The following is a 16,125-nucleotide window of genomic DNA, read 5'->3' as shown; positions in this document are numbered from 1 at the left end:
AGCAGACGAAAAAGATCCCAAACACTTGGGCCAGGTAGTTGTCTGTATTATACCAACATCTATATTTATACATTTATTTTGTAAACTATCACTCCTAACCAAATTTTTAAAGGAACCTTTTTATTTTATACATGTTAAATTAAATGTTTTTGTTGTTGTTGCAAAACATAAAAGGTGGAAAAGTTGCAGTGATATAAATTACTTAAACATGAACATAAACATGTTTATTTGGGCATTAAAATTTAAACAAAGTCATAATATCAAAAAATATAAGATACAAATACAATAAAAATTACTATAAGAATAATCAGTTCTGCCCGTGTAACCACGATTAGATCACTTTAGATCTGTCTACTTTGCTCAATATAGATTAAACAAAGGTATCCTGGATCCCTTACAATTATTATACAATTTTAGTCTAAACCTTTATCTTGAACACGCTCACTTGTTGTCAGAGAGGGAGGAGACATTTGGCTTTTTATTACATTAGTCCCCAAAGTTTTGTAATAACTTTTTATTCGTTGGCTTAGCAACTTTGGGGACTTTATTGAATTTTGTTAGGTTGTTTTTTTATGTTGAGTGTCCAAACGTTTCAACCACTAATTGTCACCTACAGAAGGGGATGTACATTGTACATCAATTTATCGGCCATTGACTTATCCCATTAGATCCATGACTTGTTGTACTTTACACCAATTAAAAAATTAAAACTGAGATTAAAGTATAATTAAATAAATGTTTAATAATTTGTATAACTTTATACAATTTCTACAATATACAAACTTTAATTGTCTGTCTGGTCTTTAACAGGAGGAGAAAACGAGTATGATAACACACATGAATGCAAAGATCATAAATTGATAATACAAATTATCGATGTAACCTTAGTCCCCTTTACTGTACTATAGAGAAGCTCCTCTTATAATTCTTTTAAACTCTTCAAAATTAAAATCATTAAAATAAATTTCGTACAAACCAACTCTGACCATAAGCCGAACATACCCAAATTTTATAAAAGATATCACATTATGATTTATCATGCTACAAAAGTTTAGATGACCAAGGATAATTTCATACATACAAGCATAGTTTAAGCTTCCGATGACACATACATTGTATGCGTTAATACCAAAAAAAATGAATACATGGTAAAAAAAAACTACTCTTTGTTATTAGGCCAAATTTAAAACTTAAAAACTAATATTTAGATGAATAGAATATTAAAATTCAAAGTTTTAAATTTCAAATCTTTAGAGTATCAGTAATTTAAAAAACGAGGCTACTCAACAATTCTTTCTTGGTGGCTTGTCTTTTTAATCCAGCTCAATAACATTTTTAATATTTCATAATAATCATTCTACTGATTTATAATCTTCACAATCGCAACAAAGGATTAAATAATTCTAAATCTTTTTAACCTTATAATTTTAATTTGTTTTCATTGCTGATATTGTACGTTTTCGTCCTTGTTCTGATTTGACAAGTTATTAATTGACATATTTGAGGTTTATTTAGTTTTAAGTCTTTAAAAAAGAATAAGGAAAGTCAAAACTTTTAACAATCCTTCAAAAAGATCATAAAGTGGAAAAAATCTAATCGTTAAAATCAATGACGTCAAAGCTTGTAATCTACAGCTTAATTGGGACGACAGTGTGATGTATAGTCCCTTTCTTCCTGATTTAAGAGCAATGCATGTATTTTATAGTTTAGCTTTTAGTCTTTGTGTCATCGGTTTCGGAGCAAGACATTGCTCTGCAACACGACACAGACATAAAAGTGAACAGTTGTTTTTATATTAATGTTATTATTATATGTTAACCTTGTATTGAATTAATACACTTTATAAGAATATTAAGCTGTTTGTTCTTGCTATTACTATACGTCATTTTGGCGCAGTAGTGTAGTACGAATCTATAGCTCAGATTTTCTTTTAATTGTATTATTTCTTTTCTTTTTAGTTTGTTCAGGTATTTTTTGTGTTGGAACGATGGGATTGACCATTGAGGAGTGGAGGAAGTTGTCTCAGGATGAGAAGGATTTGCATTTGGTTAATGAGATCCATGCTCTTGGGACTAGAATTGATAATGTGGCGGCGGAGCTGGGTGGGCGTATAGCGCCACTGGAGACGAAAATTCAAGAGTTGACGGATAATGTTGATACTAATGTTGCTGCGGTTACTGGACTGGCTAGTCGGATGGACGATTTGGAAGATCGTCTTAATAAGGTGGTGGAGCCTAGTGTTGATAATGATATCAAGACTGAGAATGTGACCGTTGTGAATGAGTTTATGACTGGTCAGCAGCGAATTCTTGAAAAGATTGCCCAGCAGAATAGTTTGAATGACCAGCAGAATGGTTCGAATACCCAGCAGAATGGGTCGAATAACCAGCAGAATACCCAGCAGAATGGGTCGAATAACCAGCAGAATGGTTTAAATAACTCTATGCCGTGGCAGAGGACGGCTGGTGGATCTGGAGGATTTGGAGGATCAGAAGAGAAGCCTAAGTTGTTTGCTAGTGGTTCTCGGCCTATTTTTGGTGGTATGCAGGGACATGAAGATAAGATCATAAAACTTTGGGAATTGTCTAGAGTTGATGCTGTGGATAATATCTATAATGGAGTTCTCATGTGGTGGCCAGCCCTTTCTGAGGTTGATGCAGAGGATTTTAATACGCTCAATTTTTTTGAAGCTGGACTGAGTGATTCGCAGGTTAGTTGGTGTAAATCTCTTGTTTATGTACCAGATAGATCTCTGTATGTTTCGCAGGGGGAGGAGAATGTGCATAGGTACAATGAAACGTGTGCTAAACTTGATGATCAGTTCAGAAAAAATGCGCCTGAATTTGCAGTTGACGATGATGTGATTTTCTTTGATGATTATTTGGAGAGATTTTGGATGACTACTAGACGTTATCATATGACTAATCATCAAGTGTGTAAGGAAATTTTGTTTGATAAATGTGTGGGTGTAAGAACCGCTTGTGGTTATACACTAAAACCTGCTGATATGGAGAATAGACAATTAACATTAAAGGGGTACTTGTGTAAGATGCGGGAGACATTTTTACCACCCGACATGAAAAATGTGTGTAAAGATGCGTATTTGAGTGTTAAGCAACATGAGAATGATAAGATTGATGCATTTTTTGATAAGATACTATCTTTCTGGAAACGTGCGTATCCGAAACCAACTGATGATATGTTTATGGATTTCTATTCTCAAGTGTGTAATGTGGTTTTATCTCCACTTTTGGCTAACCAGATGCGTCAATTTGCATTGGATTTGGAACGTGACGGACAAGTGCGAATGATAACGAAGTTTCGGACAGAGTTAATAGTTAAAGCACAATTGATTGTTAAAGGGCTACAATTTAATCAAATTTCAGGGTCAATGGCTAGAGGATGTACAACAAACCAGATGGCTTTGGCTAAGACGATGGTTGGTGGCGTTGGTTCCAAGTCAAATCCTGTAACTATTGATCAGGTTAGTGATGAAGATAATTTATCATATGAAATAAATCAATGTGAAATTGATTTAGCTGATGAATTTGGTGGACCAGCTGAACTTATTCCTTTAATTGGCGCAATTCAAGGTGGATTTATTTGTTATTATTGCAACAGAAAGGGTCACATGATGAGGGATTGTTTTGATATTAGAGATAAAAAGTTGCCTAATCCTAAAGGAAAATACTTTTCGCGGTGGGGAAACAAGCCTTTTGTTCCTTATAAGACGGGGCAAAAGAGTTTTAAGAAGAATGAAAATAGTTTGGATAAAAAGAAATTGGTTGGTGAAATTGAAGGAGAGGTGAAAGAAGGGGAGGATACGAAGGAAGTGGCGCATGTCGATGGTTTAGGGGCAAGCGATTATGAAGAAGACCTTGTAGCGGAAGTCGAGGCATGGAATAATGCTATTATAGATGACATTTTATGGTTTTAATGTTTTGAATGTATTATAATCATAAAACCTTATTCCATTTTCTACTTGTTACGCGGCATTGTTTTGATTTATGCGCATTGTAAATAAACAACAACAAAACAAAATTAATGATAAAGAGTGAACGAAGCGACTCTAATTTTGTGATAATTTATTTTGATGGTTTATTTTGAATTATAAAAAGATAACATATTGTTTATAAGCCTATATGAAATTACGAGATTATGTTATAATGGAAATTAAAATAATTAATTTAGTTTTTGATTATGTTTTGTTGAAATTATGAAAATTCATTTTTGTTTCAGACTGTTGTGGAGTCTAACAGGGATAAGAATAATAAAAAGTGAAAATGAAAAATGAATTAGGAATACAATTTTGTAAAATTGCTATTGAAAAATATTAAATTGAATTTTAAATTGAATTAAATTTGATAAAAATATGAAATTAGATATTTGAAAAGTATTAAATTTGATGAAATGTGAAAAATTGTTTTTAAAGATGAGTCAGTTATTGTGATTTAAAGTATTCGATTTTAAAACAATTATATTGCGATTTAGTGATGTTGATTCAGCAAAATTTTTAATGAAGTTTAGAATTTCATGAAGCAAAATTGTTATAATGCATTAGATATAATCGTGGAGAAGTCTCTTTCTATGAAGGAAGGGAGGGGCTGTCTCTCGGAGATGGTATGCACAAATATGGTGGAGCTGTCTCTTTTGTTGGAAGAGAAAGGGGGAGTGAACATATTTGCAACGAATATTGCACTACCTCTCAGAGTTGGTATGCGCAGATATGGGGGAGCTGTCTCTTTTGTTTGAGAGAAAGGGGGAGTGACCATATTTGCAAAGAAATTTGCACTGTCTCTCAGAGCTGGTATGCGCAATATGGGGCGGTGTATAGAGGTAGCTGAAATGATTATCGGGCGTGGAGCGCGCCATGCGCAGAAAGTTGGGCTGCGCAGGGAAGCAAAGCTGCGCAAGAAAGTGCTCTCAGGTATTGAGATATATAGTTAGTTGAATTTCGACTTTTAAACCTTTTATACATCTCAGTTTAATCTGACAATAATAGTTTTGTTAGGTAATATTTTATTGAATTTCAAAGAATTGAACTTATGGTATTTGGAAAGATTAATCTGCTTGGTGATTGATAATGTTTGATCATGTCATATTTCTTAATACAACTTCTTTTATTGTGTTACAAGTTATTGGTTCAGTGAAACATTTATTTATAGCATCTAAAATCATTGTATTTATTTTAGATTGGCTGAGAAGAGTGTTTTTTGGTGATTGGGAGATACTGTCATCATTATTTATTTGATGGTGAGTTGTTATGATTTCATGTTGTTACCATTTGATTACCATTATATATATTGCTGTTCGAAAAATAGTCTTGTAAATTTGTTATATATATATTAATATCAATATTAATTCTTATGTACAGTGATTTTCCATCAATTGGCATCTAAAATTTTGTAATATTTTAGATTGGTCGGAGAGAAGTTTACTGATTGTGGATTAACAGTTTGGGGAGTTTCTGTTGGCCGGAGAATTTCTGTTGATTGATTGTGGATTAAGAGATATTTTTGGACGTTTCTGTTGGTGGATGAAATATTGTCGGTGAGTGAATTGTTTTATTCAGTTTTTTTGTTATTTGTTGTAGACAGATAGATAGTTATTTGATAGACAATTGGATAGTTACAACCTCATAACTGTTGGTGTGAGTTAGATAGCTGTTTTATAAGTTTCATGAAGATTCTGAGATGGCGGCTGGAGCGGCTGAAGTCTATGTTCCAACAAAGATTGGTGGCATGGAAATCCTGACTTTAATTGATAGCGGCAATGCAAGAGGCTGCCTGATATCTCAAGTGTTGGCTAGAAAGCTTGATTGTGTGATTGAAGAAACGGATTCGAAAGCAACAGGCGTGCAGGGTTCCAGCATCAAGATTGATGGTGTTGTTCGGAATGTTGAATTTCAGATTGGAGGTCACAGTTTTCAAGAAGATTGTTTTGTTATTTCCGGCATGACTGTACCTATGAACCTAGGCAGTTATTGGTTGAACAAAAATAACGTGAAGACGATATTTGCCAAAGACGGCAACAGGATTGAGATGCATGGAATCAGTGTGAATTTAGTAGCTAAACGGAAAATTGTAGTGAAGAATTTGGTTCATACAGTTTTGGAGAAAATGGAGAAAGCAAGAACTAAGAAACCTGAGATTAATGTAGCTGAGTTACAAGACCAAAAATGGATTTGTTCATTGAAAAATCGAATAGAAATTCCTGCATTGAGTACAGTGGTGGTAGAAGTTTCAACTAAAGGAAATATGCCTGAAGGACAGTTGTGTTATATAGCTCCTAGACAAGGTTACTGTAGCCGAAACAACTTGTTGATAAACGAAGGAATTACTGAGGTGGGAAAGAACGGTAAAATTATGACTAAAATCACGAATTTTGAAACTGTTAAGAAATCTGTTCCTGCTGGTACTTTGGTTGGAAATTTGTTTGTGGCGGAGAAGATAGCAATGCTGCAAGAGAACAGGGTTAAAGAAGATGTGTCAACAACATTAAAGAAGATTCGTTTTATTAAAGATAAATTGAAGTTGGATAAAGTTCCGTTTTTAAAGGATAATGTTTCTTTGAAAGGAAGGATAGTTGGGTTGTTTTTAAAGAATTTCAAGGCATTATCGATTGATCCTACGGATATTGGATCTTGTACTTTGGAGGAGTATGATATTCAGTTGGTTCCTGGAGCTCAACCTTTCAAGAATAGGATGATTAGACTCAATCCTCATCATGCAGAGAAACTAAAAGAACAGATTGATTTATGGTTGGAAACAGATGTGATAGAAGAATGTAATTCACCGTTTAATTCTGGAATTTTTGCTGTTAAGAAGAAAGTTGGAAATACTAACGAGGTGAAAGTCCGTTTTGTCCTGGACTACCGCTCATTAAATGAGATAACTGAGAAGATCTGTTACCCTTTGCCTAACATTGGTGAGCTGTTTGACAAACTTGGAGGAAAGAAGATTTTTACGTCTATTGACCTAACTTCAGCATATAATTCAATGCATTTGAAGGAATCTGTCAGGAAATATACAGCATTTTGTTCTAATGGTCGGCAATATTGCTTCAAGAGGCTTCCGTTTGGATTGACCAATGCTCCAAGTGCATTTGTAAAGTTGATGGATAGAGTAATGGATTTGAGTCCTGAATTAAGGGCATTTTGCCTAGTTTACCTGGACGATGTTCTTGTATATAGTATGAATGTGGAGGAACATCTGGAACATTTGAATATTCTACTACGAACATTCTGTGAAGCAGGCCTTAAGATTAATCTTGGAAAATGTACATTGTTTGCAGAGGAAGTGAAATTTCTGGGCCATATTATAAATGAAGAAGGCATATTTATGGACCAAGCATATATTGAAAAGATTAAGAATTGGCCAGTACCTGAAACAGGTAAAGATATTCAAAGATTTACTGGTTTCATAAATTATTATGGTTCATATTTCAAGAATTTTTCTGATATTACAGCACCATTGAACAAATTTAGAAACAGTAGTAAAATAGAATGGGATGAAAAAAGTATGGAAGCTTTTACAAAGACTAGAGAATTGTTCTGTGAAGAAATAAGTAAATCGTTCCCGGATTGGAGAATGGAGGCTGAACCATTTGTGTTGGATACAGATTGGTCATCTACAGCTATGTCAGCGGTGTTAAGTCAAAAACAAAATGGACAAGAGAAGATGATATCGTGTTGGTCACGTGTTTGTTCAACTCATGAAGCCAATTATGCAGCACATAAAGGAGAATTATGTGCATTAGTAAATGCTGTTGAAAGATTTGAATGTTATTTGAGACACAAGAAGTTTATCGTGAGAACTGATTCAGCTGCACTGAAACATCTATCTACTTGGAGGCAGAACGGATATTTTGTTGGTCTCACCATAAGGTGGATAAATTTTTTATCCACCTTCAGTTATGAGGTTGTACATAGGCAGGGCAAGATGCATACTAATGTTGATATACTGTCACGTACTGCATTAAAGGATAGTAAAGATAGGATATCTAAATTATCGACAGACGAACAAGGAGAGTTAATATTGGATACTGTATATCAATTGGAAGATCCTAAATTATGTCTTATTGCAGGAATTGGAGCAGAGACGGCCAGTCAAATATCATCCAGATTGAAGGCGAGAGAATTTAGTCGTAGCCTGGAGAAGGATCCTGTTTTAGTTGAGGTGAGGAAATTTATTGTAAATAATGTCAAACCTACGTCCAGAGAATTGTCTCAAATGCCTTATCGTGGTAAACAAATATTAAGATTTTTTGAACATCTGAGTTATAAGGATGGTTTAATTATCCTGACTTCACCTATGCGGCTTCAGAAAGAATTTCAATTTATTGAACGGGTAGTGGTACCTATTGGAATGTACAATAAAGTTTTCTTGTTAGCTCATGCAGATGTTACAGCGGGGCATAGGGGTTATTTGGAAACTTTGAGCAGGATTAATCGTCACTTCATTTTTCCCTATGTATCTAAATATGTAGCGGCGGCAGTTGCAAATTGTGTCATTTGTTTGAATAGACGTAAAAAACCTAAACATAATCATAATATAGAATTTTCTCCTTTGGCTGGGGAAGCTATGGCAGAGTTGGCCATAGATGCTTTAGGTCCTTTGAATGAGTGTGAATATAATGGAGTCATTTGTAAGCACATTTTAATAGTAGTTGACAGTTGTACTAGATATGTGTGGTTGTTTGCTATTGAGGATGTTAAAGCTGAAACAATTATTGAATGTCTGAAATTTAATTTATTTTCTGTTTGGGGACTATGCGAGCGAATTAGGACTGACAATGCACAAAGCTTCAAATCAAAAGTTTTTAGGGAAGTTTGTTTAAGGTTGGGAATTGAACAAATTTTTATCCCTCCAAGATCAGCAAATTCGAATTACAGTGAAAGATACAACCAATCGGTGTATTCGTTTCTTAAGACTGATTTACGTTTTCAAGATGGAGATTGGGCTTATAAACTTAAAGCTACACAATTTTGTATGAACACTTCTTTCAATCGGAGGTTAGGATGTTCCCCATATTTTAAGATGTTCCTAAGAAACCCTAAGCTTCCACTTGACTCATTTGACCCGTTAACACGCTCGAAAATTAAACATATGAATTTTTCAGAGTTATTGGAGTGCCTTGACAAGAATTGGAGGACTGGACAAGAAAGAACTGAGAAGTATTTGCAGGTAGAAAATACAGAAAGGATAGGTCGGCCGGTAGCTATAAATTCCTATTGTTATATTTTTTATGACGTCACAACGATTGGTGTAGCTCGTAAACTCTGCTCGTTATGGGTGGGTCCGTGTTTAGTGACAAAAGCAATTTCTGATAGTTTATTCGAGGTTCAACCCCTAGAAAAGTGTAGATTGAAAGATAAAGGGGTGAGAATTGTACCAAGAGATAAAATATATGTTATTGAGAGTACTTTAGACTTGACTCCAGATGAAAAGATTGACTTAGTGATTACAGATGAATGTTTCTCTGTGGATAATACCTTGAAAGTAAACTATGACTTTCCCAATACTTTGAGAAATTTAACTTGTTCAGGCGTTTCTGAAGAGGAGAATAGTTGTGGCGCTAGTCCAGAGGTGGTTGGAAGGCGGAAGGATGGACAGGTAACACCAGATTTTTTGGAGAAATCTTTTTTGGGTGTTGGGTTGTCACAGCAAAGGTCAAATGTATCTCAGAATAATGAAAATTTAGATGATTTAGTTGAGGATCTTAGTGATACTTTGGAAAGTACTCATATTTCTGATAGTGTAGATTCAAATGATATGACTGACAAAACTAAGTTAGACTCTACATATTCTACTATTAGTAAGGATAGTGTTTTTCATGGGGATTATGCCTCTGATAATAGCTTAGTAGACAACAGTTTGGGTGTAGAGGATGTTAACATGGAATCTGCTAGAGAGTTAGAGTCTCGGATGAGTATTTTAGAGGACACTTTTCCAAAATTGCAAAGTAAAATTGTAAACTTGGAACAACGAAGGGGAAGTGTTAAACGAGGTAGAGATGTTGAGGAGGATGAATTAGATAGATCGTTAGATAATGCAAAATCGCAAAAAATGTCTGAGACTATTCCTGTTAAGGGTCGTCCTAAAGGTTCTACAAATGAAGTGCAATTACAAAAATTAGAAGAGGATAGACAAAACAGAGAAAAAGACAGATTAGAACGTTATTCAGTAGCCGATGTAGTAACTAGGAACCTCGCAAAATTGATTAAAAAATAATATTTGTAATAATTTGTATAATATTTGCAGGAGAAGAGATTACCACGAGAACCGTAGAGAGCGTGATGACAAGAGAGGAAGCGGCGGTGGTGATAGACATCGTGGAGATCGTGGAGATCGTGGAGATCGTGGAGATCGTGGTATGCGCAAGAGGTCACCGGACGCTTGTAGTTCAAAGAGTGGACGTGCTGGACCAATACCTGTGAAGAAATCCAAGGATGAAAGAGGAGTCAGGTACTTGGATATTTTGTTATTTGTTGTTGTGATGCAGGTTTATTGTTTGATTGTTGTTGGTGGTATGTATACGTCACAGGATCCACGGTTAGCAGCTTATGATTGTTCTCAAATAAGTAATGTTGAACTTAGATCAGCTGCCTGTTTGCATGATAGGATGGAACCGGTCAGATCTGTGGAATTGTTGGGGTTAGCAGAAACCGATTTTATATTGTCAGAAGCCATTAGTTGTGAGGTTAGACTAAAATTGGAGCGCTGGTTTTGCGGTACCGCGAGTCATGTGCACGTACTAGACGTGCCACATGAAAAACAGGTAGAGTTGAGTATGGACGAATGTAGAAGGGTTTTTCATTCTGGCAAGTATCAGCATGATGGAATTAGTTTTAAAGTAAATATAGATTTGCCAACTGTTCACAGTTTCACAGTTAATGGAACATTGTCACCTTTCTGGGATGTTGGTGGTGAAAATATTCAATGCAAGACACTGGGAATATACGCGCACAATATGTGGTTCAATTTAGGTTTTGCTGTTGGGACTTTGCATATTTTAGTAAAAAATACACCCGTTTTGATCAAGGGAAATGTTGTTATGGATTATGATAAAAAGACGATTGTGGCGAATTTTGAAGATAATCATTTGTGGGCAACATCAACTTCTCCATATTTTCCGTATGTAGTACGAAAACCGGCCAGTAATTTTAAGGTAGTTTTTCAAGATACATTCAATTTAACTACTTGGAATGAACAACTTTTTGTTTCTAACTTGGAAAGGAATATTTTAGTTAAAATTATGGGAACAGAGAAACTTACTTTGCAGCATCTGGATTTCAACATTTTTGTAACAGAATTAGAGGGTATCAAGTTTTTAGAGGAACCGAAGGCGGCTGTTAGAAGTTATTTTGGGGATTTGTTAAAACAGGAAGCTAGATTTGATTTGAATGCTATGTTTTTGGCTAGTAGAGAAAGAAACGAGAGGATGATGGAACTTTTTAGTATTTCTAGATGTGCTCAAACAGAAGTTAGGTCAAATGTACAGATGCATCATGGGTTCAGAATTATATACCTGGGAGAAATTGCTAAGTATGAAAAGTGTACAGCGGTTGAAATTCCAGTAAAGTTAGGTGTGGATTATGGATGTGCAGTAGGACACTTAATGGTGGATTATAAAGGTGAAACAGTTGGAATACAAGAATATAGTAGAATGATTGTAGCAGTAGAGGATATAAAATTGTTAAATTGTTCGCAAAGTCCGGTATTTTTGAAGTTGACAGCTAATTTGTTCCTTGGGAATCAGGGGCAGGGACTCGAACTTCTGCATATTGCCAATGAAAAATCAGAACACGTGGGACAAAAGATTTTTCTGAACGATGAAAAGGTGTTTATTGCTGATTTTAATAAGACTATTAAATATCAGGGATTAGAGGATTTTGAGGATTTTAATGGACAAGCTTCTAAATTGGATTTTGTTGATCATAAGTTGTCATTTTTCGAACAGGTTACATGTCCTTGGTTTGGTCTAGAACATTTGTTCAAAGATATATTACCATTGTTTGCCAAGTTTGTTTTGATTGTGTTAATGTTGTTGTTAGGTATAATTCCTATGTTGGCATTGTTGTATTGTTGTTGTTCATGGTGTCATAAAAAAAGATTTACTGAGGAAGAATTTAATGCTAGATCTTAAATTTCTTATGCTGAAATTTAATTATATTGTATTTTTGCAGTTTGGTTACGGCGGCAACAATGAATCAGAAGTTATTGAGCAATGAAGAAGATGGTCGCCACAAACAATCTGCCAATGAAGGAAATCAAGTCAAACCTGGTCTACCAGTATCTGCATTGGTCAGCAACTCTGCATCCCGGCTGGTGTTGGTAATGTCGCGCGTTGAGCTGCCCACGTTGAGTGTGGGCAGGGCGACAAGGAACATATTTTTGAGCAGTGAGGACATGCCACTGGCAGATTTAGCTCGTCTTATTGATAATGAACCAAGGTTTAAGTTGAATTTGATAAACATGTTATCAGTGCAGTTGGAGATGGGGAGATGCATCCACTCCATAGACTGGCCTGTGGACAGGATCCCTATCTTTACCAGCCAGAATTCAAGATACCTCAACCTGATGGCGGCTGGTGAGCATTCTAAAGCTATAAATAAAAAGTTGTCATGGAACGAGACAACTAGTTTGAATAAGTTGAGTGCGACCATATTTCTCTCTAAGCTTGTTTGCGAAAATTTACCAAGTTTGGTATTGCTTGCTAAGATTGAATACCTGGATGGAGATGAGAGAAAAAGCTGTCAAACGTTGGGCGAATTGTTACCCATAATCAAACATATGGGGGAACTTGAGGATTGGCTTCAACTTTCAAAAATTGACGTCATACCTGCAGATGGTAAAATGAGCCTTCAGACGGTGTTGAGAACGGTGGGTAATAGCGTTGATCCGAGGTTGAAGACGCAGGTTGTGTCAGCTATCCGGCTCCTGGCACATTGGAAAGATGTCGTGAATAAAGTAAGCTTTATTCTGAAGCAAATGCCATCCACAACTTTGTTAGAGTTACAGAAAGATTGGCTTGATGGAAAGTCTGAACAGGATTTGAGTGCTAAAGTGTTTATTGACTCCATTCAGGTGAATGAATACATGAACTTATCAGTCTACATTCCACGTATTGTAAACGTGAATTCGGTGAGTCTAATCACCAGTGGAGAGATGCCTGCTGAGATACGTTATGTTAGATTGGATGGTCAAAGAGACATAATTGATAACCTGGTGAGTGCCACATATGCAGGTAGTCTGAAGAATGATAAAGTAGACGCAAGAGTTTTGACCTGGCAAATGCAGATGCGCTGCAAGCGTCTTCGTCCGACTCTAGCCAAGCAGATATTGTTATGTGATCCAAATACCACTTTAGAGAATGTAGTGAAAAAATCAAATTGGAGTTGGATGGAAGCGTTTATACAAGTTTGTTGACAACCAATATTGAGTGGAAGTTTAATCCTGAACACAAAGTAAATGAGTGGTTCGAGGGTGATTTCAAATTGGTTACTCGGTTTGGGGATCCTGTTTGTGTTCAGATGGATCAGCCCTTAAATCCGAACATTCCTGTTTGTCTGGACCTTGAATTGTCAAATCAGCAATGGCGTGTTGATGAACAAGTGAGGGAGGAAATGAGGTTGGAACAGACGCCTGGAATATTGATGATGCTTGATAAATTTGGAGAAGAGGTTAGTCGTAAGCATCAAAAGATTTTGGATAATCAGGAGGAGGTTGATAACGTTGCAACCTCGATTTCGGTTGCGGTTACTAACGGATTTGAAAGATGTCTTCATATGCTTGGTGATACTGAGGCAAGGATGTCTCAAGACGGCTTGTGTGATGAGACCGCAAAACTTGGAGTGAATGATGAGGAAGCTATTATGCCCATGGATATTGAGAATCTGGCAAGAAGAGCAGAACATCTGGAAAAAGAAAGTAATAATTATAGTTATGTGTATTAATTCATATTTTATTTTATTTTATGTATTTAATATTTGTTGAGGCAGTAGTAGTCTCAAAAAAAGTTTAAAATTCATGTTTCATATTAATGCTCTATAATACCATGCTTAAATCTGATGGTTATATGTTAACCAATGTTATTTTTATATCATGTATTTATGATAACTATGTAATTAATGCATTAGGTGTTAATCAATGCATTCTTCAATGATTATATGTTAATCAATGTTTTTTTTCTTAAAAAAAATATTAAAAAGAAAAAAAAAAAACAAACACATAAAGAAAAAAGGAAAATATAAAAAAAAACACAAAAGAGTTCTAAGGAACCAAAATAAATAAAAAAATGTATACGAAGTGTTTAAAGATCTGGAATAAAAATATATAAAAAAAAATAAAAAATATGGCAGGTGTCATACCAGATCCACTATTATCTATTTAATAAGCGTTCAACGCTACTTATAATATCTATGATAATTAACATGTAAAAACCTATTGTTATATTTAATCTGAAATATTACAGTTTGAAATCGAGGTTCATGTTTAAGCCAGGGAGAAATGTGATGTATAGTCCCTTTCTTCCTGATTTAAGAGCAATGCATGTATTTTATAGTTTAGCTTTTAGTCTTTGTGTCATCGGTTTCGGAGCAAGACATTGCTCTGCAACACGACACAGACATAAAAGTGAACAGTTGTTTTTATATTAATGTTATTATTATATGTTAACCTTGTATTGAATTAATACACTTTATAAGAATATTAAGCTGTTTGTTCTTGCTATTACTATACGTCAACAGCGAAAGCTAGGGGCGAATTCCTGTAATATAAAAATAGGTTAAAACTATAAAGATTGTTTCATGTTAGGTGGAGAAAATGTTTTGAATTATTCTTTAGTAAAAACTTGAAGAGATAAACACAAAAGTGTTACAAAACACCAAAGATTTCTGCTGGAACACAGGGATAGGTTAATGTAAGCTAATTATTGCTGAAAAGTGCCAAATGCTGCTATATCAGATACATTACAGAATGATAAATGGTAAATCAAAAGGTGAACAAATAATATATTAGTAAAACCTATTTTAAATCTTTGTATTTAACAAGGAGAATTATGTCCTTATTTGGTATACCAATATATATGAAGAATAAAGAAGAACAATAAACTACAAAAAAGTAAAAATAACAAAACTTTGTACAATTTAAACAGGTATATAATAAATGTACATTTAAACAACTAATTTCATTTGTGTTTCAATTTTCTAAGGTCAAATAATGGATTTATTATTACTTGAATCGTAAACCAGATTATCATGTACTAAAATAAAGTGATAATTTTAGCAGGCTAAAATAACGATCCCTTCCTCCTATACCTCACACCCACTCAACCCTTTACCCCGAATCCTCAATTATTTCCCTGTCATAATATCCATGTATATTCTACATCCATTGGTAGAATATACAGACATAAGGACAAAACTTAGTTATAGAATAACATTCCAAAATGCACAGGTTGACCCAATATTTGTGAGCAGCTTTCAAAAACACTTCTGTATTTTTTAAACTTTTAAAACTATTTATATTTTTCCACTAAGAATTTAGTTTGCAGTTCTTCTAGGTGTCAAAGATATGTATTCTGAATTATTTATAGACAGCTGCAAACACAAAGAAAATCATTTAATTAATTACATTTTTCAGGGATCTAAAGGGATATGACAATGCCCGTGAAACTAATGTACAATCCTTATGATGATACACAAAACTACCCCTTCTGTAGATTACCTTTTTCCATTATCTCGTAAGGGCGGGATTCTCCTTTGATTTAAGTGATCATCTAGAGAATTCAGAGCATCATCCACGTGTAAAGGGATGCGATACTCTAACACCCAAGGATATTAGGTTAAGTAACATCCACCAGACAACCAACCCTTTAATCGCACGACCTTTGTCTGAGAAGTTCTAACTGTGCATGGTAATGAGTTGCATCTGTTTATGGGCCAAGGCATTCCCCCCTACCCGTATTATTTATGTCGTGCACTTGACATAGCAGCAGTAGAAACCATTTTTAACGTCTTTAATTATGACGCGGTGTCGGCCCGAGATTCGAACCTATCACCTCCCTGGCGACGAACGGATGCGCTACGTGTTGAACCACGATCACGGGTTACCCCTTCTGTAG

The 16,125-nt window shown here is 35.0% G+C and overlaps 1 protein-coding gene across 1 annotated transcript; it reads left to right on the top strand.

Annotated features, from left to right (window-relative positions):
* The first annotated feature begins 5,693 nt into the window (after positions 1-5,693).
* On the top strand, positions 5,694-14,480 carry LOC145314915 (uncharacterized). Its single transcript, XM_080154990.1, has 8 exons — positions 5,694-5,916; positions 6,577-9,185; positions 9,547-9,614; positions 10,263-12,023; positions 12,188-12,707; positions 12,990-13,376; positions 13,721-13,931; positions 14,476-14,480. The coding sequence occupies exons 1-8, from the start codon at positions 5,694-5,696 to the stop codon at positions 14,478-14,480; spliced, it is 5,784 nt and encodes a 1,927-aa protein (XP_080011116.1).
* Positions 14,481-16,125: the final 1,645 nt, after the last annotated feature.

Source organism: Acartia tonsa, chromosome 3 (assembly GCF_053477335.1).
Source record: "Acartia tonsa isolate MP-2025a chromosome 3, ASM5347733v1, whole genome shotgun sequence".
Classification (NCBI taxonomy): Eukaryota; Metazoa; Arthropoda; class Copepoda; order Calanoida; family Acartiidae; genus Acartia; species Acartia tonsa.
Note: the sequence above shows the minus strand (reverse complement) of the source record. Positions and strands in the feature narration are given on the sequence as shown.

What these genes read in the sequence shown, in the direction of transcription:
- LOC145314915 (XM_080154990.1), top strand. Translation starts at nt 5,694, where the DNA reads ATGGCGGCTGGAGCGGCTGAAGTCTATGTTCCAACAAAGATTGGTGGC. An exon ending in TGTTGAATTTCAGATTGGAG is followed by an intron (nt 5,917 to 6,576) that starts GTCACAGTTTTC and finishes TTTCTTTGAAAG; the next exon opens with GAAGGATAGTTGGGTTGTTT. An exon ending in GCGAAAATTTACCAAGTTTG is followed by an intron (nt 12,708 to 12,989) that starts GTATTGCTTGCT and finishes TTTATTCTGAAG; the next exon opens with CAAATGCCATCCACAACTTT.